This window comes from Rhinatrema bivittatum, chromosome 11 (assembly GCF_901001135.1).
Source record: "Rhinatrema bivittatum chromosome 11, aRhiBiv1.1, whole genome shotgun sequence".
NCBI lineage: Eukaryota > Metazoa > Chordata > Amphibia > Gymnophiona > Rhinatrematidae > Rhinatrema > Rhinatrema bivittatum.
The window spans coordinates 67,364,698-67,389,655 of NC_042625.1; the positions used below are offsets into that span (position 1 = coordinate 67,364,698).

The 24,958-nt window shown below is 44.7% G+C and overlaps 1 protein-coding gene across 1 annotated transcript in view; it reads left to right on the top strand.

Moving 5' to 3' along the window:
* The first annotated feature begins 15,667 nt into the window (after window positions 1–15,667).
* MARK4 (microtubule affinity regulating kinase 4) overlaps window positions 15,668–24,958 on the top strand; it is a 185,963-nt gene continuing 176,672 nt past the window's right edge. Inside the window, 1 exon segment of the mRNA XM_029620037.1 lies at window positions 15,668–16,841. Within this exon segment, the coding sequence (XP_029475897.1) occupies window positions 16,791–16,841 (51 nt within the window). The 5' untranslated portion in view covers window positions 15,668–16,790.

The following is a 24,958-nucleotide window of genomic DNA, read 5'->3' on the forward strand; positions in this document are numbered from 1 at the left end:
AGGCGCGCGGAAAACAGGTGCTTAGTGTTGAGTGGCCGCTTTCCTTACGCGCACCCAGCCACCTCTCCTGGCCGCGCGATATAATATTTAAATGAGGGGTTGCACTAAAAGGAGGCGCTAGGGACAATTGTGCACCCCTAGCATCTCCTTGGCAGCCCAGGAGAGGTGGCTGTCAGCGGGTCAGGAAAACCGACGCTCAATTTTTACGAGCGTCCCTGTGCACAGACAAGGGTTAGGAAAATGGACGCTCGTTAATTGTGCGTCCCTTTTCCTAATCTGACCACCAGCATTTCTTTTTTTAACCTTTTTTTTTAAAAAAATATTTTTAACCTTTTGGTTCCTCCGACTTAATATTGCCAAATCCAAAAAAAAAACCCCGACTTAATATTGCCACAATATTAAGTTGGAGGATGTAAAGAAAAGCAGTATTTTCTGCTTTTCAGTACCCGTTTTTGGGCCGCTCAGAAATCAACGCCTACTCTGGGCTGGCGTTAATTTCTGAGCATACAAATGTGCAGATTGGGTGCACGGTTTGTTTGTTTTTTGTATTTGGGGGGAATAGCTAATCACCAGTCCTCATCAATCATCAAACAATAAAATCAATGAATATAAATCAATCCTATTAGTAAAACCATACTAATAAAAAAGAGTGTCTCCAACAAGCTAAGGAACAGAATAACATCCAATAATAAAGAGCTCATGCAAAATGTAAACATTTTCCAAACAACAATAAAATATTTCAAAATGGCAGAAACACCCAATAATTAAAATTTATAATGATGGAAAATTCACTGCACTACATACCTGAAAACCTCATTTCCAGTCACCCTGAGCATGTTGTGGATTAGTGGGGAAGCACAAACTTTCTTTACACACACAGAGGCAGGCTCACATTTACCCCCCCCCCCCCCCCCAGTCAGGTTCCCATTCACCCACACACACACACACACACACAATCAGGTTCCCATTCATGCGTACACAGAGTCGGGTTCCCATTCACTCATACACACACAGAGTCGGGTTCCCATTCACTCACACACACACATACACATGCACACACCCAGGCAGGTTCCCATTCACTCACACTCACATATACACATGCACACACCCAGGCAGGTTTCCATTCACTCACACTCACACATACACATGCACACACCCAATGAGGTTCCCATTCACTCACACTCACACATAAACATGCACACACCCAGGCAGGTTCCCATTCACTCACACTCACACATACACACCTAGGCAGGTTCCCATTCACTCACACACACCCAGTGAGGTTCCCATTCATACACACACATCCAGTCAGGCTCTCATTCACTCGTTAATTCAATCATTCATACACACATACCATTAGGAGCAGACAGGGAAGCCCAATCTGCTGCTCCTCTTTGTGTGCTGGCTCCTGTGCTTGTCAAATCTTGCAGAGCTAGTACTTCTTCTATGTTAATTTTGTGCATTGCAAGAAAAGCATAGAGTAGTACTAGTTGCATGTGATTTGAATATTGAATGGCGGCACAGAGGAGCAGGAGAATGGGCTCCCTCCTTGTGGGCCTCCTCTTCATTTCAGCTGCCAGTGGAATGAGGTGCACTGACGGCCTCACTTGTTTCCACATTTTGGCTGCCAGTAGAATGGGATCCACCAGCAGCCTGTTCAATTTGGCCACCAATGAGATGGGGGTCCATCGGCGGCCTTGAGGTCCTCCTCCTCTTCTTGGCTGTAATTGCCCTCTCCAGGTGTGCACACCTGGTAACGCTGGGCCTGACCGCGGGCCTCTTCCATTTCATCACACCGGGCGGTATGGGATCTCCTGGCGGCTGCGGTGTCTTTTTGTTGGTTGGCGAAGATGGGATCCCCTGCTCCGCCCCCCACCCGGTACCCGGAATTTTCAGATGTTGGCCCAGAGGCCCAGCAATTCCTGCAGAATTCCGGAATCTCTGGGCCAAATCCAGAGAGTTCCTAGATATGGTGATGTGCAAGGGAGGGACTCAGGGATCACCATGGCTAGAGGGTTAGACTTAAGACCACTGAGGGGTGGGTGAAAGCAAGGTCCTCTGGGGAATTTATGAGTGGGGGGCGGGGGGCTGGGGCTGGAGGACCAGGATTACCAGGGCAGAGAGGAGGAGGGCGTTGAAGAGAGAGAAATCCATTCTCTCAATCTGCCTTCTCCTCTTGAACTCTGTAATCCTGCATTCCCAACCCCCACCGTCATTCTCCTACCAGTGCTCATCAAGCACCTTAAGCGTGTGAAAAACGTGTTTGGGTGTTCTTAAAGGTCTACTGAGTTCGCTCTATGTCCCCTATGGACTTAAGATGTATTTAAAATTTGATTTTAAAACATATTTTTCAACTGCTCACTTCAAGTACTGTAAGGGTTAACAGAATAATAACAAGCACCAGCCCTGAACAGGAGGGGCAGTTTTGGCTTACTGGCTTATCATGGTGCAGGGCCTGTGCACTGCGCTAATCAGAGAAGTCAGGGAGGCAGTTGCCTGACATTTGGGAAGGCTGCAGATAAAAAAGAAGTATTTTCAACCCTGCTGCAGGGTGACCTCTGCCCCTCAGATAGTCAGGATCAGAGCCACAAGACCAGGGAAACCTGAAATGCTGAAAAACATACTGCAGGTCTAATTGATGGTTGTTACCTGCACTGACCGTCAGATGGGGCTAGAGAACGATATTCCTTTGCTAGTCCCTGTGTTAAATAAAATGCATTTTACCCTGCTTCTGCCATATGCGTGTTCAAGGGCAAACCCACTAGTGCTTGACCATCTTCACCAAGTACAGCACTTCTTTTTGATTCAACGAGATAAACTTTTTTGGGGGGGCACAGCGCAGTTCCTTTGGGATTCTAGCTCAACTGAACCCAAGGCTGAGATCTGATGCCACGAGCCTTCATTTGCAATTCCCTTTGGATTCTGTTGCCCTCTTTTATATCCCTTCGCAGTCATCGCAGCGGCAGTCCTCAGCTGGGGGCCAGGCCCCAGGGCTCCTGGAGCTCTGCAAGCAGGAGCTTTAAACAGGGCCACTTTTATTTCCTGCTCTACGCATGCTCCTAGGCGGGTTACAAATCAACACTGAAATAAAAATACATGAAATAATGCTGACATAACAGAATGAACTGCCTGAGAAAAGACCACCCATTCTAATAAACTAAAACCATCCTACCTAGACACAAGCAACAGACCCCCTGCTGTCAGTGTTCATACAATGTAAGCAAGACCTAAACAACTGTGCATGTTACTCCAAACAGGCCACGGCATACATCAGGGAAAATCCCTAACATTTAGGCTTCCCTAACGCCTGAGAAAAAAAACATGCATTCAATTTTGTTCTGAACGTTGTCGTATGTAGTTCTGCTTTTAGCACAGCAGGCAAAACATTTCACTTTGCTGGACCAAAGACAGTGAATGCCCTTTCTCTGGATGCACAGGTTTGTAACGTTCCAGTAGAGGGGATCTCATGAGAGAGAATGCCAAGCCACATCGATCTTTAAAACAAAAACAATTCTGTATGGACTTTTAACTTTAAGGGCTTTATGTATCAAAGAAAAGGCCCTAAATTTGGTGCAGCGTTAAACTGGTAAGCAGCGTAATGAGAACGGAACAGGAGAGACACAATCTTACCGCCGTGCTCCTGCCAGCACCTGAGCTGGGGCATTTTATTTATTTATTTACTTACTTATTTATTTTTAACTTTTATATACCGAAGTTCCTATATGCGATACAGATCACCCCGGTTTACAAGAAACTACAACTTCGCTCGAAGGCAGTACATGAAACAAATGAATACAAGAGCTGATACAGCTAACATATAAAAACAAGTGAAAGCAAGAACTGGTACAAGGAACTTAAAACTGAAAAGTCCTAAGATATGATACGGTGCAGAGGACTGGGAACTTGATGGGAGAGATTATACAAATGAAAGAAGAGGGTATCGTGAGCTGCCTGGTACAGCTATTTGCAGTGCATTCAGAGCGGATGCTGGTAATGCAACATAAATAGCATCACAACAGCCCGAGCCTGATACAGTCATTTGAGTACATGTTAAAATCAGGTTGTATGCACATATGGCCGGCATGTGTGCTCACAATGATTTTCAAAACAGGCCGAGTATACGCAGAAAAATACGCTTGAACAAAGTAGGTGAGTTTGGGTTGTGTCAGGCGTTGTGTGGAAGTTTGCATGTACTTTGCTATTTTATAAAGACCGTACATGCAAACATCATCAAGAATGTGCACACCTGCAATATAACGCACCAATTTCAAATTTGCATTGTCTTTTTCAGCCTCCCTGGTGTTTGGCATGCTGACTTCTCCCGATGAGTGGAAACAGCAGCTACCTAGGAATAGAGGAAAGGGAGTGTGTGTGTGTGTGTGGGGGGGGGGGGGGGGGTGTTAGCTAGTAAATTGTTGTCCTTGTCCAGATGTGTGTTTGACTGTAATGTTGTTTGTTTGTTTTTTTGCTGTTGTTGAGTTTGTCCTTCTGACTAATACTGGGTTTGCTGCTATTCTTTGGGGGAACCTTTCCCTGAATGGCAGTGCATTTCTCAGAGTGTGTGTGTTTGTACGGTGAGCAGTCTGATTGGGGCAGACTGGGAAGGTGAATGGTGAAGAGATAAAGATCTGCATGAGTATTATACATTTTTGGATACTCAGGACACAACATTTAAGGAGGGAGGGAGAAGAGAAGAGGAGGAGGGTGTACCCTTTAGAGAGAGTTTACAGGATTAGGGTACAGTTTTTAGATCTGTCTTGCACAGGTTCAGCAATTACGGCAGGACTTGCATCTTTCCATTCAGCCAGTACACCTCAAGGTCACTGGCCTTTTTTTTTTTGCCACTGGCACCTTCCAGACAACTCTGGGGGTCACGGATGGAATAAGCAGTCGGCCACCTCCATATTATTGATCAGTTTGTATTGCCTGCTTTTCTCAGGAAAACGCACCTTCACTATATATCTTTCTCCTGGAGTAGACAGCAACAAATTATGAATGATGTCTACCAAACTGCACAGTTCCCCCTCCATTTTGGGGCCTATCAATTATGCTGAAGTCCCTATCAGGGCACCTGCAGGCAATAAGGCCATCTTCCACTACCACAAAAGCTTCTAATCCCTCAACATGCAGGTGGGCTGCGATGTCAAGGGGATCATCATGGACATGGTGTCCAGGTTTCAGGGATTCGGTCACAATGCCTATGTGGCCCCCTCCTTGGTCCAGATTATGAGTTACCCCTATGCTTGGGATGGGGAATGCCACATGAGAAATGATATTTACTAATATGATTTATCTTCAGGTTTGTAGCCTGAGTGGGGGATGAGACAGGGTTGGTCACCTCGATACCACAATTCTGTGCCCTTCCCAAACAACCTCGCACTTGTGGCACCACAGACCAGATAAAATCATCACACCAGAATAAAACAGTAATTAACCCTTTTACTAGTATTGTGCAAGCAGACAGTAAATCCAACCAGAACATTAAATGGGAAAAGTACAATAGTGAAGATTAATATAAACTTGCAGTTTTCATATTTTAAATCAAGCAAAGCAAAAATAACACTGAGTATGGCCTGTTAGCCAGGGCAACCAACATACTCATATGGATAGTAAAAAAAAAAAAATAGGGAGCACTAATAGAGAAAGGTTGGGGGGAAAGGGAGTGAAGTACACAACGTTCAAACATTCTTTACCCCTGAATACTCACAAAAGGGAGGGGGAAACAGATCTATCCCAATGTCACCAGGTTGCAAAGGGTGCACCTTGTCCTAAACATAAAATTGTGTGGAAAAAAAAATAATCAAGAAAATGAAGTCTCTTTTGATGGTGGAGCTGGCTAGATAACAAACAAAATAGACTAATCTTGTAAACTGTTGTGATGGCTTCACAGAACGACGGTATATAAAACTCAACAAATAAAATAAATAAATAAATGAGCACTGCAGTGTGTGAAAAGTCTCTCTCTCCTGGGGAGCTTCCCCAAATGGTTTATTTGGTACTAAACAGAAAGCGGGTCTGGTTTCAGGCTCTTACAGAAAGACCACTGTCCACCAATTTTTCTTTCCCACTATCTGCCACCAATGGTTTATGCTTGACTTTGGCTGAAAAAAGGCAAAGAAATAAACTTTTCCCCTCCTCTGCTAAGATACTCTCTGTGAAAAGTTTAGATTACTTAACGCAGTCTCTTAGGAGGGTGATCCAGCCATGTGCACCTGGACCTGGATATCTCTGGAAAGGAAGTCTCTCAGTTTCCAGTGTCTCACCTCCTGTCTCCTCTGTTCCTTTTTGGGAATTTACATGTAGCTTGCCTGTGAAGCAAGAACAGCTATCTGTCTCTCTGTTTCCTTAGAGCACAGATTTCTATCTCTCCCTCTTGACCATTATCTCTTTAGGAGAAAACTGATTGCAGGGCTGCCAGATGCACTCCTCTCTTCCTGGTTCCTGGCTCCAACTCCTGGCCATCCCCATCACTTACACATTATCAGAGCCAGCCAAATTGTACCTTTTCTTCTTTAATTAGTTTCCCGCTATTCCTTTGGCTTCCTCCTCTGCTAGCTATGTAGTGCTGTTGTCTGGGTAGGCTAAACAGTACTGCCCTTTTCCCAACTTAACACTGTGAGCGCTGGATCCTGGTTCTTGCAGAACATTTGTCATTCACAGGTCAGCTCACAGGGGTTTTGATGTATTTTTATATTCCTTCACCTTTTCTGCGGCGGCTTGCAGTCTCTGCAGGGTTGAAAACCCTTTTTGGCAGGTCTGAAAAAACATCACTAAGATGCAGACATAGCTCTATTCACAATGTAAGGCTTCAATACATTATAAGCTTGTGGGGGCAGGAACCTAGCTTATAGTAGCTTGGTGTACCTACATCCTCTCACAGTCAGGAATTGTGACTGATTTCCAGGAAGGTCTCACCACTGGGGGTTGGCTTCTAAGTAGTTAAGCTGCTGTCACTACAAGGACACAGAAACTTAACTCTGCCCTTTTCTCTCCCTCTGTCTCTAGGTGGTCTTATCAATTTTGTCCTGGAAGCCCACCCTATCCTCTATCAGGGAACAGCCTCACTGACTACCAGCTTGGGATTTCTCATTCTGCTCTTCTCTGCCTTCTCCTTTACAGGTGAAAGATGATATCCATTGAAAACCTGGCTCATGGTCCTGCTAGCATACCCACAGACTGCAGCAAGTGTCCACTACAACAGGGCCCACCAGTAGACCAGGGCAGTTATTATGAGAACCTTTGACCTACTCAAAACATTTCCACTGCTTGGACAGAACAGGGGTATGTCCTCTCTATAACCCAACAAAAGTCTTTGACATTTTTCTGTCCTGCTGCATGCTTAATAACCTGGCTAAAAGCAGAGGCCAGAGGGCCAAGATACTCATCTTATAGTGCCAATGATGAAGAGGAGGAGGAGGAAGAAGAGGCATACGACCTGAGTGAGGAGGAATTGCAGGAAATACCTCACCAGACTTAACAGCAGGCCGTAGAGGAAAGGAATATGCTGATACAAACACATTTTCAAAGGTGCAGATACATTTATTACAAAAGGAAGGTGATATGCTATGCTGGAAGCGCCCAGGATCACTATGGACTGCAATCCAGGCTGCAGATGGGCCTATGTAAAGATACAGAGTGGATGATATCTTGGGAGGGAGGAGGGTTGCCAGGGTAAGGTGGGGAGGTGGAGGATACCAAGGGGGTAATAGTTTGTAAATTATTTAGCAGGGAAGGAAGGGGAGAGGGCTGGAGAGCCAGAGCCTGTCACTACATTTTTTTTTCATCTACTGGCATTTGAGGAAGCCTTGGCCTGCTGAGGAGTTAATTATTACTGGTGGTGGCGTGGGAATTGGGCCTCGAGGCACATGATGGGGTTTGCTTTTTTTTTTTTTTTTTTTTAACATCTTTTGAAGATTTCCAGATAAGTGGCAGGTTATCCAGCCACACAAGGCCAGATAACTTTAGCCCTGCTCTGACTTTTGAGTTATCCATTTAAATGGCTTTTAAATATGGAGCTCGATATTACTAAGGTAAGACTAATGAAGAATCCTAAAGTCTTACTATTGGGCTTGACAGATAATTGTCCTAGTTAAAATAATGAAACATAATTCTCAAATCATCATTGCTGCAAAACTTGAATTTGCTTTTTGCCAGTAACTAATATAATCCCCATGTGATTTTTTCTCTCTAGGAGCAGTAGGAAGGGTTTTGCTAGCTTTGATTCCTCCCATTGTTATAACCCCACCTTTCTGGGGGACAGGCTTTTTGGGGGTATATAGTCTGTTGGAGTATGCCCAGTGCTTCAGTGGGAAGGCGATAGAGGAAGAGATAGGAATCACAGCTAGAGATTCCTCCTGGATCTCAAGGCAACAGGTCAAGAGATAGGAGCGTGAGGAGCTGAAACATTTCCCAGGGTTTCAAGAGAGAGAGGACTGAAGAGCAAGAGATTTCCTCAAGATCTCGAAACAAGGTGGTTGGAGAGCTGGAAATTCCCCCTGGATTTCAAAGAAAGCAATTCAAGCATTTGGCAAAGAGGTATTGAGGAAAAGAGTTTTTGTGAGGATTTTGGGGTTTTGACTGACCAATGCCAGAGGGACGAGCATACCCCCGGCATCCCAAAGGATTGGAATTAGAGATCTTTTTGACCCATTTGACCCATTAACAGATTGTTGGGATGTGAATCATTTTTATAACGAATTGAAATATTGTACGATATTTCTCAATTCGTTATATATCGGTTAAAAAGCGAAATGAATATTTTTCCCCCGAATTTTCAGGAAAATCATTTTTCAGGTTAGTTAGCGTGCACTAACACAAAACCGTCTATTTTTGTTATTTTTTGTTACTTTTTGTTAGTGCGCGCTAACGGGAGTTAGCGCGCACTAACCCGAAAAATGATTTTTCCCAAAAAAAAAAATGCAGATCCGCGGCAAAACAAGATTTTCCCCCGGCTTCATGAACCCGAAAGTGCAAATGATCGGGCACCTGATTCACATCCCTAACAGATTGTGTGAAGAGAAGGATGTAGACATTTGAGCCACTAACTCAAGGGACTTATATCTTTGAAAGTTGACTTACAGTTGATGATTTTGACTTGTTGAAACCCTTTTTTGGATATATTTTCTTAGGGATTTTTCCAGACCAGTTCATGCCTGAACTAGAACTACACTCTAGTTATCCCACTCTCATTGGTGAGGATATTTTCAGTCAGAATGAAGGTGCACGAACAAGAAGGGAAGTGAGCAGAGTACAGATGGGCAGAGAAACCATTTGGTTTTTTTTTATTGATCGTTGGATGTGTGATGATTCTTATTTTTGTCATCTTGACCTAGATCCTCTTCTTTAAGTTACAGTAAGGACTATCTTTTATTTGAACACCAACTACAGACCCCAGTGTTTTCACTGAGTTGTACCCAAGTGTGGACTTACTGGGGAATGGATTTTGTGATTCCTGGTTTCTCTGGTGTGTGTTTGCTAGAACAGGGTCTGGGAACCACATTTGGCTTGGTGGTGATTTTTGTGAGCGAGAGGATTTTTTTTTATGTGAACCAATCCAGTGTTTGTATCAGGGCTATCCATGTGCCATAATCATCTTGAGGAGTTGGAGGAGAACGTGTCAAACCCGAAACCATCACTCTTACACCAGGCATTCCGGAAAGGTGGAGTCGGGGGTAGGGAAAGGATTTACGAGCATACGTTCAATTTTTGAAAATATGTGTATAAACATAAGTGCAGAAAGTTACGCTTTCTCTGAGCAGAGTGTAACTGTCGGCGCATATGTTTGCATGCACATTGGGCCAATCTGCAAATTTTCAAAGCAGAAGTTCACAAACTTTCTAAAAATTACCCTCAAAATGTCAAAGGACATTAAAAAAAAAATCTCTGTTTGCAATTTGCACAGATCAAGCTGCTAAAACTAGAGCATAAGCAAAAGAGTGGCTTTGGAGATTAGTCAGGCAGAGGACTTGGCCTCAGATGAGGAATGGCCAGCTCCCTCTGCACTGATGGATACAACTAAAACTTTACAAAGAATGTTTGAGTCTTTTTCTGCCAAGTTGTCTTCCAGCATTAACTCCAACCTGGGAGTGGGGATCAGGAAGGAGGTGGAATTATTGTCATTGGTGCAAGAAAATTCCTTTTGCATAGCTGAAAGAATAACCCGAATGGAAGAGCTGGAGGACTCATTGACTGCAGCAAGGGGCAAGGTGGATTTTCTGGAGTGGAAACTGGCTGAAGTCATGGAGAAACCTGAAAGTATGGAGAATTGAAAGTGCCACAAACAATGTGGCTGGTCAGGTTTCCAGAGAGAGTGGAGGGCACAGATCCTGTGAAATTCCTTTCAAGACGGGTACCAGAGGCACTGGGCTTGACAGTCACAGGGAACTGTGTGAAAAATCAAGACGATCCATTGTGTTTGCGCCTCCTCTGGGTCTGGGTGGTTGGCTGCACACAGCTTAATGTGGCTGCACAACCATGAAGATAAAATCCACATCCCGGACAAGTCAAGAGCTGCTGGTGAGATTCACCACAAGCAACAGCACATCTTTTCTTACAAGACTTTTTGCAGGTGATCCAAAAGAAACAAGCGAGCTTGCAGCAGTAAAGACAGCTCAGTCGGTGTGGCTTACCTGATGCCGTGCTCTACCCAGCAAGACTAATAGTCACCCAGAATAATAAAAATATGATCCTCAAGTCAGTTGAGGAGGCGAAGCATTTTTTTGAATCAGATGGACGGGAGCTCCCTCAAGGAAACAGAAGGATGTGGGATGAGCTGGCACTGAGTGAGCTTTGGTGTTGCAGACAGAGAAGCAGTGCAAGCAGGAGTTCATTTTTTCTTTTCTTTCTTTCTATGGGTTTCATATATTGACAGTGGTACAAGGACGGTAATAGGCTGGAGAACTCAAGAGCTCTTGATTTGCTAAGGTTCCGGAAAATACGGGACTTTATTATTATTTTTTAAAATTATTATTATTATTTCTATTTTTGTTTTTAATTCCTTTTAGATTTTCTCTAAGTGGTTACGCTCTGGGGCTCCTCTCCCTTCCTCACTTTTAAAAAAGGGGAATTGGGAACTGGGGTGGGTGAGAGGCCCTGCCGGGATTTGCTGGATTCAGAAATGAGAGTGGACCAGTGGAGAAAACTCTCCGAGCTTTGTAAAACCATCTACAAGGGATTCTGCTTCCAGCCGCTTGACTGCCAGCTGAGCAGATACAACTGTATGATGGCAGCTCTGAGCGATCTAGGTTTGGCACATACTACTTCATTTTGGGGCAAATGGGGTGCTCAGATGTCCAGGATCTTCTACTGAAGGGGTATGCTTGGAATTATTTTATTGTTTTCCAAATTGTTGTAGGTGTGTGGAGAAAGGGAGGGGAAGCCTATTCAGATGAGATGGGCTCCACCTTAACCAGAATGGAACCAGGCTGCTGGCGCTGACTTTAAAAGAAGGAGACAGAGCAGCATTTAAACTAGAACAAGGGGGAAAGCCAACAGTCACTCAGCAGTGCTTGGTTCAGAGGGAGGTGTCCTTAAGGGATGCTGATTTACTAAGCATTTTTCCCATAGACACAGAATGGGGGGAAGCCTTATAGAAATCAGGCCCCAAGTAAGTTAGAAGGACCAGATGGAGAGATGGCTGTGAATGCTGAAAAAACCCAGATGTACTTAAATACAGAGTACCCAGATAAAAAATATTCCAAACTGCCTGTATCATTTAATAATAAGTGGGTTATGGGTACATATAAAGATAGAAATATAAGTAAAACTACTTTAAAATGTCTGAATACAAATGCCAGAAATCTGAAACATAAGTCTGAAGAGTTAGATTGTATGATGCTCCAGGAAGCTATAGACATAGAAGGCATCTCGGAGACCTGGTGGAAGGAAGATAATGAATGGGACACTGTGAGAGTAGGGCACAAATTATATTGATATGACTGGGCAGATAAAGCACTATATGTTAAGGATGATTCAAAGTCAAGCAGAATAATAGTTTTGCAGGAAACAAACTACACTCTGGAATCATTATGGATAAAAATTCCAAGGGTAAAAGGGAACGGTCTAGTAGTGGGGTATAAAGCTGTGTGAGTGGTCTGGGGCTTTAGAAGGGGGCCAAGAGGACAGAATTAACTAGACTCCAGCCTTTTCCCACAGAAATTGCTTTATTCACAGTGAAACAAACAATAACAGAAACTGCCTGCTTACCTCAACAGCTGAAATCAAACATTCACAATTTCAGTAGGATATCTGTCTTCCTCCACCCTCAGGGCCTCTGTTCTCTCCTGGGCCTACTTTCTGAACTCCCTACTCAGGGAAATGCCCTGGGCCCAGGATTCCCTTCTGGGCTCTGCCTTAAGGTGGACCAGACTAAATGTCTGTTCCTGGTCTTTTAAGAGGGTCTTGATATACACTTCTTTATATACCGTCATCCTCACCTTGACCTTCCCAGGTTGAGTGCCTGCCCCTGTAACGGGAACAGTCTCCTGGATCTCTCTTACCTGCTTGATGTTTTACCTCTTTCTTCTTTCTGAATATAGGAGAAAATGGATTATTGCCCTCGGACCCAGGGACTCGCTTTCCAGGCAGACCTGATTGGCTCATCTTCCCCTTGGGTACTCCTAAAACTATTTGGGTTATTCTCCTCATCCCCTTCTGGCAGAATTATGGAATGTTTGAGGAGCCTCAAATTCTGTCCATAGTAGTCTCTAATTACTGAAACTGACTGAGCTCTCTCCTCTGGTGTTACCATTGTGGTCTGAATATTTTAGCTTCCTTGATGTATAATTTCAGAACTTTTAACAGGGAGGCCACCAGAAAAGATGTCTCGTAGTTTGATTTGGTCAGATTAGTTAAAAACTGGTCCCCAAAGAGTCTCAGACTGAATAATCACATCCCAGAGCAATGGGGGTGATAGGAGACGGCCGATGAAATTGACATGTCACCCCCAAGCAATACAGGAAGTGGAGGGAGAAAATAACAAAATCAATCAGCTCAAAAAAGCAGAAAAGATGTCTAGGAAGTGCAACAAATCAAGAGAGAAAAATTGGAAACCTATGGCTACAAATGCTCGTAGTCTGGGCAATAAAATCCCAGATTTGCAGGCTCTAATGGTGGAGGTGGGCTTGGACATTTTGGCTTAGTGTGCCCTGGTGCCACAGAGGCTTCTCCTTCTAGAGGGCTGCTGCCCTATTCAGGAGCACAGAAAAAAACCTCTCTCCTTTGTTTTGGGAAAAAAAAGAAAAACAAATCCTAGCCTGACCGGCTCTGACTTACTGTACTTCCCTGGCTATCCTGGCAGGGCTAGATCCCTTAGCCTGCTGTATTTGACTGTCAGGCTGCTGCAGCCAGGCTCCAAAGAAAAGAGAGAAACATTCTCCCTCCTTTTTGTTCTGCTGGAAGTAGGTCTGCCTGTGCCGGCACTTAGAGCAGAAATACCAACGCTTACACCATATGTAATGCTGTATGAGCAATCTTGAGCTTTAGAAGGGGGCTGGAGGACAGAATAGTATGGGCCAGGCTTTCTCCACAGAAATTGGGAGCAGAGATCTCCATGCTGCAAGACTCTCATGTAAAGAAGTAAGGAAGTGTTTCTGTCTCCTTGCTTCTGCTCTCACTTTTCCCTACTGCCCATTGGCTGGCTGTAGAAGGTTTGACCAATAGGCCTCAGGAGAAGGGAGGCTACTCCTGTCTCTCCCTGTAGCCTATTGGCTGGTTGTGGAATATCGGATTAATTAGCGAGGAAGACCAGAGTGTAGCAGGAATCTAAGACAGATAGGCTTCCTGAGGTGGAGTGGACATGGGATGGGCTGCTGAAGGTTTGTGGGATCTTGACCCATAGTTTGGGAAGCCCTGCTCTAGTGCAAGAAATACCTGTTGCGCTTGCCAGCTGAGGAGGCTTGTGGCTGGCTTCCCTCACCCATCATGGCCCTGAAGCTGCTCCCTCCTGCTCCGTGGTGACAGGAAATCGCCACCACCATCGTGCTTCTTCCCTGCAGCGCAGGAACGCTGCCAGCATGGACACCTGACCTTCGGCAGAAACATTAAGCACGTGTACGCGCCTCACCAGGGCTTTTAAAGGGGCTGTGGTGGGAGAAATTCCTGTGGTCCCCATCTTGACTTCATCAAGCAGGGACTACTTAAACTAACCCCTGCTCTTCAGCTTTGCCTCTGCAACAAGTCATCTCTTCGGAGAAGCTAGTTGTCTGCCTTGCGACCCTGATCTTGTGTTCCTGTCTTGTGCTTCTGACCTGGCATTTCCCAACTGTGTGTTCCTGCTTCTCTGCTTCGATTCCTCTGTTTCCTCTCCGTCTTCCTTGTCCTGTCTCCTTCAGACTGATTTCCAGTCTTGACCCTTGGACTGTTCACTGGACTCTACTGCCTGCCGCCTGCCTTGACCCTTTGCTTGTTCACCGGACTTTATCTGCCACTTGCCTCAACCCTTGGACTGCACTGGACTACTGCTGCTGCCTGTCTCGACCCTTGGCCGGTTCACCAGACTCCGATGTTCGTCCCTGCCTTGGGCCCGAATCACCACAACTCTGTGATCTGCCTTCCGATGACAAGGACCTGGTGGGTCTCTCTCCACAGGTAGTGTGGATCTCGTCTTGGCTCAGGGGTCCACTGACGCTACAATACTGAGATGATAAAATAAGCAGAGAGAGGATGGCACAGAATGGCTTGCGGGAGGAAAGGGAAAGGTATTTTCTCTCTCAGTCCTGTAACCCTAGTGCTAGTTACTGTGCCTCATACTGGTTTATATCTGTGCATCTTGGAGACTGCTGTGTAAACTCTCTCTTGTACCTTCCCATTTGGCTCTCTCATCAAGGAGCCTCATACATAGCCTCTCACTATCCTTCCAATCTGGCTTTCATTAGGAAGCTCTCATTCATGGATTTTCTTCATACTCCTTCCTATTCAACTCTTACTCTTTCCTATCTAGCTCTCATCAGGATAGGGCTGGTGTTAGGGCAACCAGGGCGGCTGCCCTGGCCTACACCTCAAAGGGTCCACCCCTACACCTCCGTTGATGCAGGTCCAGAGATGAAGGCGGTATGGCCCTCTCCAAGGTTCAATTAAGAAGGGGGTGAGGATAGCTGTTCCCTCACCCCCTGGGATACATTTTCTAAAGATGGTGGCTGGAGGCAGCCAGAGAGAGAATGAGTGAGGGCATCTGCATCTTTCTGAAGATGCTGTGTGGATGAGTGCAGTTCTCTATGGCTTTTCCAATGTGGTGCAGGTGTGAGAAGCAGAAGGGTTCTGTATAGCTCTCCAGGTGCTGCATGGATGTGTGTGACTCTGTGTGTCACTCTGGTCCAGAAGTACTAAAGTGTATTTCCCATTTTGTGTCTATGGGAAAAATGTTTAGTATCTGTCCTGGTGTTGTAGAGATTGTGTAGCTCTGTGTGGCTCTCCCAGTGCTGTATCAGATGTATGTGTCTTTGTGTGTGTGTGTATATATTGATCAGCTCCATTCATCTTAAGAAATATACCTCAGAAATAATCCTTGTTTTAGTCAGCTGCCTCGCCCCCTGCTCCAGCTATCAAGCGCTTTGTGTTCAGGGAGCCTGTCTCTTTAACTGAGCAGGGCGGGTGAGAGTGGAGGATAGAAGGGAGAGGCATCATCCAGCCCTGCCCTCATCCAGCCTGACGTCCCTTCCTTCCCCTTTCTCCTTCTCTCTCTGGCTCTGTTTCTCCAAGCAAGGGCTGCTGTCTCATCTTCTCTCTAACACAGCTTGGGGAGGGGGATATAGATATATGTTTTTCTTTATTAATCGACTATAAATCTTGGATCTCCTCCCCTCCCCCTTTCAGCTCCGGCACAAAAACGGAAATCAAAGCTTCAGGAATGGATTGGAATTAAAGAAAAAGTCACATTGAGAAAAAAAGGACCCTACCGGTTTGTTTCTCTTCAAGCCCCCTCCTCTCTATTTCGTTCTCCCCTGGGGGGAGAGCGCACAGGGAGGGAGGAGGGGAATAACCTTCCTCCACACCCCTCCAAGGAATGAGATCCAGATAAGTGGCTGGGGGCGGCAAATATCCCCCCCTCCGAAGAATCGGCAGAGGTGGGGAAGACAAGGGAAGAAAAAAAATGCAGAGGCCCCCGTGCACTGCGCAGAAGGGATTGTGACTTGAGGGCATCTTGCTGTCCTCTGAGGGGGCACCTTCCCCCTACCCTCGGGGCTGGAAGAGCCCCGATCCAGGAAGAGAAAAGGAGGCTGAAGACCTCGGTCACCTCTTGATTTGTATTTCTTACGCATCTCCACTCTGTCTTATTTGTGGGGGTGCAGAGGAACTATGGGATCCTGACGATTTTACGAACGCTCCCCAGGAGGGTCACAAAGCTACCCACCCGGTTCTGGGTCACATTCCTCATCGCTTTCACCCCTCTCTCTCCTCATCCCTCCCTTTGCAGCTTTTTACCGTTCATTCATTTCTTCTTGTTTCAACTTTATTTTTTATTTCTTTTTTGGTTAAAAGCTTTTGGTTATTATTTTCCTATTTCATTTCCCCTTCACGGATTACCCAGTGAAATAAAAGGCAGCAACAGCAATCGATCAAAGATAAAGGGAGCAAAATAAGAGACAGAGAAAATCAAGGCAACAAGAGAACTGGCTTTGCAAACGAGGAGTCTGCGATCCCCTTTTTGGCTCTCTGGATCGTAATTGCTGACTTGTGCGTGTGTGTAAATAGAGAAATAATTTTATTTATTTTTTATTTTTCCCCTGGTCGTTGCTGGGGGAGATTTACAAGAAATTATAAATATATAAATAGTCCATCTCAGGGAAATAAATATGTCCTCAAGAACCAGTGCCACAGCTGGAAATGACAGAAACTTGGATACTGTGAGTATTAAAAATCTAGATTAGTTCATTTCTTGAATTTTTATGGTAAATTGTAATATCTGTGAGACGTGTGATTTCAAAGGTTACATTTTATTTTATTTTTTTGTTGTTATTTTGAAGAGTCTCTTATTTTCATTGTTGTTAATATTTGGTTTATAAATGGTTGCATTCTCTCGTCTCTTCCGACGTTTATTAATGACATCTTTTGCACGGGTGATCCCGCAGAGATGGAGAATGGGGGCAACAAGGGCAGGCGCTGGTCATGTCACACGGCCCAGACTCTGGGATGCTATAGCAGCACCTTTGATCGTCGCTGGAGACGTAGTCCGGGGTGGGGAGAACCCCTGGATCGGTGCTGGGGTCTGGTTCTCGATGCCAAGACTCGGAAGGATCCCTGCATGGGCAGGCATAGCATAGGTGGAAGTGCTGTCGGCTGTGCTCGGTCCTGTGCAAGGGAAGGAAAGCTAGGATCTATCACCGGAAACTCAAACTGCAGCCAGAGATTGCAGCCCTTTGTGTATCCAGGTGGTATTTGAAGAGGCTAGAACCTGTGCGAGAGGGTCACCAGGCCGGCAACCATAGGTATTTACCATGAATTATCTTGGTTTATATAGCGCTGTACAATGTGTTATTCTATAGTACACAGCGCAGTTCGAGGTGTTGTGCATTGACACTGTACACAGTACCGTATTGTATGCAGCACTGACTATACTCAGTAGTGTACAAGATGTTGTATATAGGCTTCCTAATTATCGGTTTTATCTGATAAAATACTGTCCTAGCAGACCTTTTCTTTTTAAAGAGACCCAATTGCAGCAGCAACGTACTCCGAAGGCGCGCAGGCAGGGGCTGAGCTAGCGCGCGCGCTCCCTCCCAGGCTCCGCCTCCTGTACGGAAGCCAGGAGGGGGCGGGACTAATGTGGGCCTGTGAACGGAGTGTGTACTGGTTCAGTCCCTGCCCGCGCGCTTTCAATGTATTTTTTTTTGCTGCTGTTGCCTCTGCTGCAGTCAGACCTCGGACCAGCCCTTTCCCTTGCTTGAATAAAAAAGGTTTGCTCGGTGTTGGGTACTGTGCTGCAGTGGAGGGAGGAGGGTGTTTGGGGGAAGAGAAAAAAGTGCTGGAGCTGTGCAGTCGAGGGAGAGGGAAGTGCTTAGGACTATTCTGGGCTAAGGCTATGGAGGTGGATGCTCCAGGGTAGTGAGATTCGTGGCTATGGCCAGAGAATATTGGGCTGGGCTGAATGGGATGAAGTATGGGAGAGAAAGCATTATTGAGTAGGGCTTCTGATAAATGTTTGCAAAATGTATTGTTAATTTGAAGCAACTGATTAACTCAAATGCAAAAACATTAGGAAACACTGATGTTTAAGCCTCTGCATAAACACAAATTTACATTTTATAAACACCTATAATCAGAAGTCTTGGTTGTATATTGCTGAGACAGCATCTGCAGCAGTGCAGAATGTGTTCTAATAAAACTGGCAATGTGTGCAGTGCTGTACACAATGTTATAGTGTACACAGCACGGTACAAGATATGATCCTCATACAGCACTGGCAGAGTACACTGTGCTAAATAGTGTGATGTTATATAGCCCTGACTAGGGCTATCCTTGGAGAGAAGTGGGGGTAATTGGGGCCCTGAACTTTGGGGGAGCTCCACACCACTGCATTTGTCCCACCCCAGTTCACTAATTTCCTGTGAGTGCTACTGACATGACTTCCTGAGAGTGCTGGTGGGCCAGGAGCTGACAAGGCCCATGCTATAATGTGGCAGAGACATTTGTGAAGGGCCATCATTATATTGGCAAATAGTTCAGATGCCACCCTCTTCCTGCTGTTGAATGGAAGAATCTGAGGGGGGACCCGCAATCTGTGGATTGGTCTTGGCGCCCCCCCCCCCCCCCCCCCCGGTATTGTCAGTCCTGGCAATATATACATAACATTGTACAATTTATACAGGACTGTCCAAAGTGTTATATAGCACTGATAGTGCTTATGATGCACGGTATGAGATGTTTTTATATAGCGCTGATGGATTACACAGCATTGTACAAAATGTTATGCAGCACTGGCAGTGTAGACAGCAATCTGTAAGGTGTTATATAGCATTAACAGTATGCAAAGTACCATATAAAATATTTTTATATAGCATTGACAGTGTACATAGCACTGTGTATTTGTACACAGAACTCAGTTATATTGCTTTGTGTGTGTTTGTGTGGGTATATATATATATATATATATAGTGCAATAATAAGAGAGGCTTTTTAAAAATAATATTAGTAAATCATTAGCTGGGGCTGGAGAGTATTAGAGCACAGAGTGTGTCACAGACAAGAGCGCTGCCTGATAGAAGGGGACACCAAATTTCATGCTCACACTTTGCACAATTAGTGACTGGGTTTAAGGATTTACAGAAAATGACTGAATAACACCAGTCAGAGCAGTCATATTACCAGACATCTCAGTGCCCCCTCTGTTGGAATCTCCTCTCTATGACATTGACTGATGCTGTGTTCTCACAGGTCTGTGAGCCACAACTGTAATTCGAGGACAGGGACTAAACAATAGGGGTTAATCAGCACAATGTTAGTAAGAGTTATATTCTTAACCTTAGAAAACTGGTGGGGAATAAAGAGGATGAGAAAGATCTGAATATTTGCTTGCCCCCTTCCTCCCCCATTGTACCCCAGAAAAAACATAGGGCAAGCAGCAGAGGTATTCACACAAACGTACACTCCGCCCCCATCTCAGAACAGGTGCGGTTGCTGCCCCCCCCCCACCCCTTCAATGTTACGCGTGCCACTCGCGGCAGCCCCGCGGCGCGGCCCTCTCACCTTCTCAGATGGACTCCAGCTCCTGGCTCCTCTTCGCTGGCGGCAGTGGGCCGCCAGCTCTGACCTCGGGTTCCCTCCGGTGCCTCCGGCTCTGCCACGCCACCCAGTGTTGCCAGCCAAGATGTCCCTGTTCGTCGGGCCTCTCCGCGTGGCCCACGGAGAGACGCCACCATCAGTACTGCTCCCCTTCCTAGGTGCGCACATCATTGATTCTTTTAAAGGGCCCACGGTGGGAACCTGGCCGCAGACCGGGTTGCTGACATCAGACTCTTCAGTGTATAAAAACCCAGGCCTCGCTCTATAACGTTGCCTTTGCAACAAGTCTCCTCGTACTTGTTGCTGATCCTAGATTCGTCTCATCGTGTGTGCCTGTTTTCCTGTGGTTCCCGGTTCCTGTTCTCCTAGTTCCTGTTTCGTCTATGTGTTGGACTGACTCATTGGATTTGACCTCCGCTACGCCTGACTACTCTTCAGCTTCTCTCCAGGCCCGGACCTCCGCTACGCCTGACTACTCTTCAGCTTCTCTCCAGCCCCAGACCTTTGCTACGCTTGACGACACCTGCCTTCTTCGTGCCCTGACCTTTGCTTTGAACGACTATGCTACAGACTATCCAGTGTCCAGAGTTCTACGCTGCTTGCCACAACTTCTACTCATCGCCAGCTCTAACCCTAGCCTGTCAGTGACGCCTCTCCTCTGGGCGTGGACTTTCAAGGCTTCGGCCTTCCTTTGCTTAAGCGCCTTCAGTTCCTCATTGTTCCTTTGGCGCCTGAGTTCCAGTACCGAATCCAGTCCAGGATAGGACTGCGCCATCTACCGACTGTTGTCTTTGGGCTGAATCACCTTTCTTCTCTAGCTAACCTCGAGGCCCACCTAAGTCCTGCCGGCCCCAGCACCCAAAGGCTCAACCCGAGAGGAATGAGGGCTGGTATTGGTGAAGCTCCTGCGGCCTCTAGCTTCAACCTACTCCAGCTGCTGACGGTGGGGACCCATAGGTCCTCGCCTACGGGTTGCGTCAACCCCACCTCCGCCCAAGGGTCCACCTCTGACGCAACATTCAACCCACCACAGAAACAAACATATGCTGCCCCACTGCCTTAACAGCACAGAATAAAATAAGTATCATTCCGCTTGCAATTCCTGCACTCTCATGCAGCTTTGGAATAGTAGCTGGCTTCAGAAATATCTTGAAGAATTAAATGTAAGAAGAAGAAAGCCCCTCCACGCCCATCAGGTATTCTATAAGAAGTATATGCTGAGATTGTACATCTCTCGAGCTGAAGGTGATATGGTTTCATTGAAATTGGTTACACATACAGAACTACCATAATAGGCCTTCAAATATTCTTATTAGCATCAACAGATCTAAATGCCTAAATAGTGCCGAAATATGAAAGAGAGTAAGCATCATTGTATTTTTAAGCTTGGAAAGTCATTCTGGTGAATAGAAGGAATGACTGAATATCTACCAGCACTCAAGGGAAAAAGCTACAGAATTAGAAAAAAAGAGAAAAACTTTTTAAAGAATGAGACCAGCAAACAATGAAAGATAGCACAAATTTGTGCAGAAGCACAAATCAGTGGGAAGTAGAAAGAGTTACTTAAGAAACCCCCATATAAATCAAGATTTGACACAGCAGTGGCTAAGGAGAGGTGAATTCAAGCCTAAAGATGACAGATTGTTAATAGCAACACGGGATAGTGGGCGATGGACAAGATGATTCACAGCCAGCACAGAAAAAAAATGGTAAAACGACAAATGTAGATTCTGGAAAACAAAACTGGAAGCAGTTGCAAATCTCATCGCAGGATGTGACGTGCTGATGTCAGAAGCGGCAGTGGATTGCGAGGAACTTCTGTAGGACCTCATGAGACTAGGAGAGTGGGCAGACGGGCAGATGAAGTTTCACGTGGAAAAGTGCAGGGTGCTGCACATAGGGAAAAATAATCCCAGCTACAGGTATACAATGCTGGTTTCTGTATTGGGAGGCCTATCCAAGAAAATGATCTGAGTCATTGTGGACAATATGTTGAAATCTTCGGTTCAGTGCATGGCAGCAGTCCAAAAAGCAAGTAGAATGTTAAACATGATCTGAAAAGGAATGGAGGATAAAATGGAAAATATCATATTACCTCTTTTGAGCCACGATGCGACTGCATTTCTTATCACCCCATGTCAAGAAAGATATAGTGGAACTATAGAAAAAGTACTGAGGAGGGAGACAAAAAGGATGGAACATCTCTCCCATGATGAGAGGCTGTGCAGGCTAGAGTTCTTCAGCTTGGAATGGCAGCAGAGAGGGGACATGATAGAACCTATAAAATCATAAGTGGTGTGTAATGGACAGTGTTCGACAGAGTGAGTAATCTTGAAATTAGTCCAATCATCAATAAAATGAATCCTGCTAATCACCCATGCAACCCAATCCCAGCCAGTTCCTTGAAACAAGTACATAGTGTTATCACTCCAACAATCGCAACCTTAACTAACCATTCTCACTCAGAAGGATTTGTTCCACATGGGTTAAAACAAGCTATGATAAAACCAATCCTAAAAAAATAAAACTGGTAGAATCGACAATTGGGACATTTACCATCCAATCTGTCTTTTCTCTCAAAAGGACTTGAAAAAGCAGTGTTATCTCAGCTTGTAAATCATTTGGAAGACCAAGATATCCTCTTCCCTGACCAATTTGGATTTAGGAAACTGCTCAACAGAGACTTTCCTCCTATCATTAATGGACTCTGTTCTATGAGGGTTTGACACAGACGAATCATATCTTCTTGTGCTAATTGATCTAACAGCCGCCATCAGCTAAGAAATATCGGGATTGATGGTAGTATTCTCAAATGTTTTTCTTCCTTTCTATGTAATAGGATATTCCAAGTCACATGGGCAATTACATATCAGATACCTTCCATATTGACACAGGTGTCCCTCAAGGTTCGGCACTCTCAGCAACACTATTCAATATTTCTATGCTTCCACTATGTAAATTACTAGCGGATTTAGGAATTACTTTCTTCTTGTTTGCAGATGACATTCACTTTTACATTCCATTGCTTAAAACATTTGAAAATATTGCATCGACACTCTCAACCTATATGAAAACAATACAGCAAGAACTATTTCAACTTAAACTAACATTAAACCCCCCCAAAAACTGAAATCATTTGGTTAAGTAGAAATTTCTTTAGTAATTAAACCCCCACCTCTAGAACTGGGTAATTTTCAAATTACTCCTTCAGATCAATTACAGGATTTAGGTATCCAGCTAGATGAAAACTTTACTATGAGAAAGCACATCAAAACAATCAATGCAGGCTACGCCAAGATGCATATACTACATTGGTTGAAATCCTTTAAGTTTCAAGGACTTCTGTACTGTATTGCAAACTCTAATCTTCTCAAACCTAGATTACTTTAACTCCCTACTACTCAGTCTTCCCGAATATATCTTAAAACCATTACAATTGTACAAAATGCCGCAGCAAGACCTTTACTAGGAACTAGAAAATTTGATCACATAACACCCTCACTAATGTCACTGCATTGGCTGCCAGTACAATCCCGAATCTATTATAACGTATTAACGTTAATATTCAACTCCATCCATTCCAGTAACACCGGTCAGTTAGGCGTGACATTATAACTATACACATCTCTGTGAACACTAAAGTTTTAAAATAAAGGACTATTCCCACAATACGGAGCACACATCTGATGCAAGTAAGAGATCGTGTGCTTTCCATAGCGTGTCCAAAGCTCTGGAATTCTATATCTGAAATGTTTCGTTTGTTGCCAGATAAAGTATTAAATGCAAACTAAAATCATGGCTTTGAAAAAAGCATACAACCTAATTTTAAAACCAAAACATCAGAATGCAGAGAACTACAATAACTAGAAGGACAAGAAATATTAAATGAAGCATGAGAATTAAACTAACGAGAGAATGTAAGAATCTTAAGACAACGTACTGACTATTATGTCAAAACTGTTATATTATAAATCCTGTACAAATTGCCTGATGTCCTAGATCCTTAGTTAACATGTATTAAAACATCTAATTAGATTTATATTAATTCCTGTTTAAGAATAAGAACTCCATAAACAGCCATTATTCATTGATTCATAGTATGAATGTAACTTTTGTAAACCGTTGTGATCTTTATATGGACCAACGGTATATAAAATGTAAAAATAATTGGGCAAATAAAGGATGGTTATTTACACTTTCAAATAATAACAAAACAAAGGGACACTCCATGAAGTTAACATCCTGCAGATTCAAAACAAATTGTAGAAAGTACTTTTTCTCTCAGCACACTATCATGCTTTGGAATCTATTACCAGAAGACACGATCAAGGCAACTAGCATAGCGGTTTGGACGAGTTCTGGAGGAAAAGTCCATAATACGTTATTTTCCCTTGATAAGCAGGCTGAATTACTGGTAGCCATGATATGTGGAGACGTCATCAGCAGCATTGAACAGATTCGTCTCTCCAAGCTAGTAGAGCTTTGAGTTCTACTAAGCTTGTGTGGGAGTTCCCATATGGATATTGCCCTGTGAACCTTCTCAGTCATATTTTGTCCAAGCCACAGCACAGATGTGTACTTTGTCTCACCTTCAAGAATTTTTTCTCAAGCTTCTCAAACTCATTTAAATTCTCTTTTTATTGCCTCGCTGCCTCAGTAGGGGATAGATTTTTCTAGAACCTCCTTCCGTTTCTCAATCATGTTGGGAAAGAAGAAAAGTATGGTCAATGGTTTTAAAAGTTGCTTTTGTGGCCAAATAATGTCCATCACTGTTGGATGCTTAGGGCTTGATCATGACCAGGCAAATTGCCAAGCCTGCGATAGCATGTCTCCGTGGTCACAGCACTCCAGAGTGGCCAAGATTGAAGGGCTGCATCGTTTGGTTTGAGGCCGTAGCAAGTCTTCCTTCCCAAGCAGGGATTCCCTTCTCTGGGTAGGGTGTGGAGCTCTTCAAAAACATCCCTGTCGGCACATACCAAAGCCTTGGGTTGAGTGGACCTGACTGACATGTGTCAAGGTCAAAGCAGCGCCACTCAGAAAAGCTGTTGCATGCATCAAAGAAACAAAAATCGAGATGCATCAACACTGTCAGCACAAGGATCATCAGTGGCCTCCTCGGCGCACGATGCATTGATATCTGGAGTTCCAATGCACCCAAAGAACAATGCATGGTGGACCAACGCATCTGCTAAACCAATGCACTCAACTCATGGAGTCCCATTGCTTTCAATATAGATGCTTC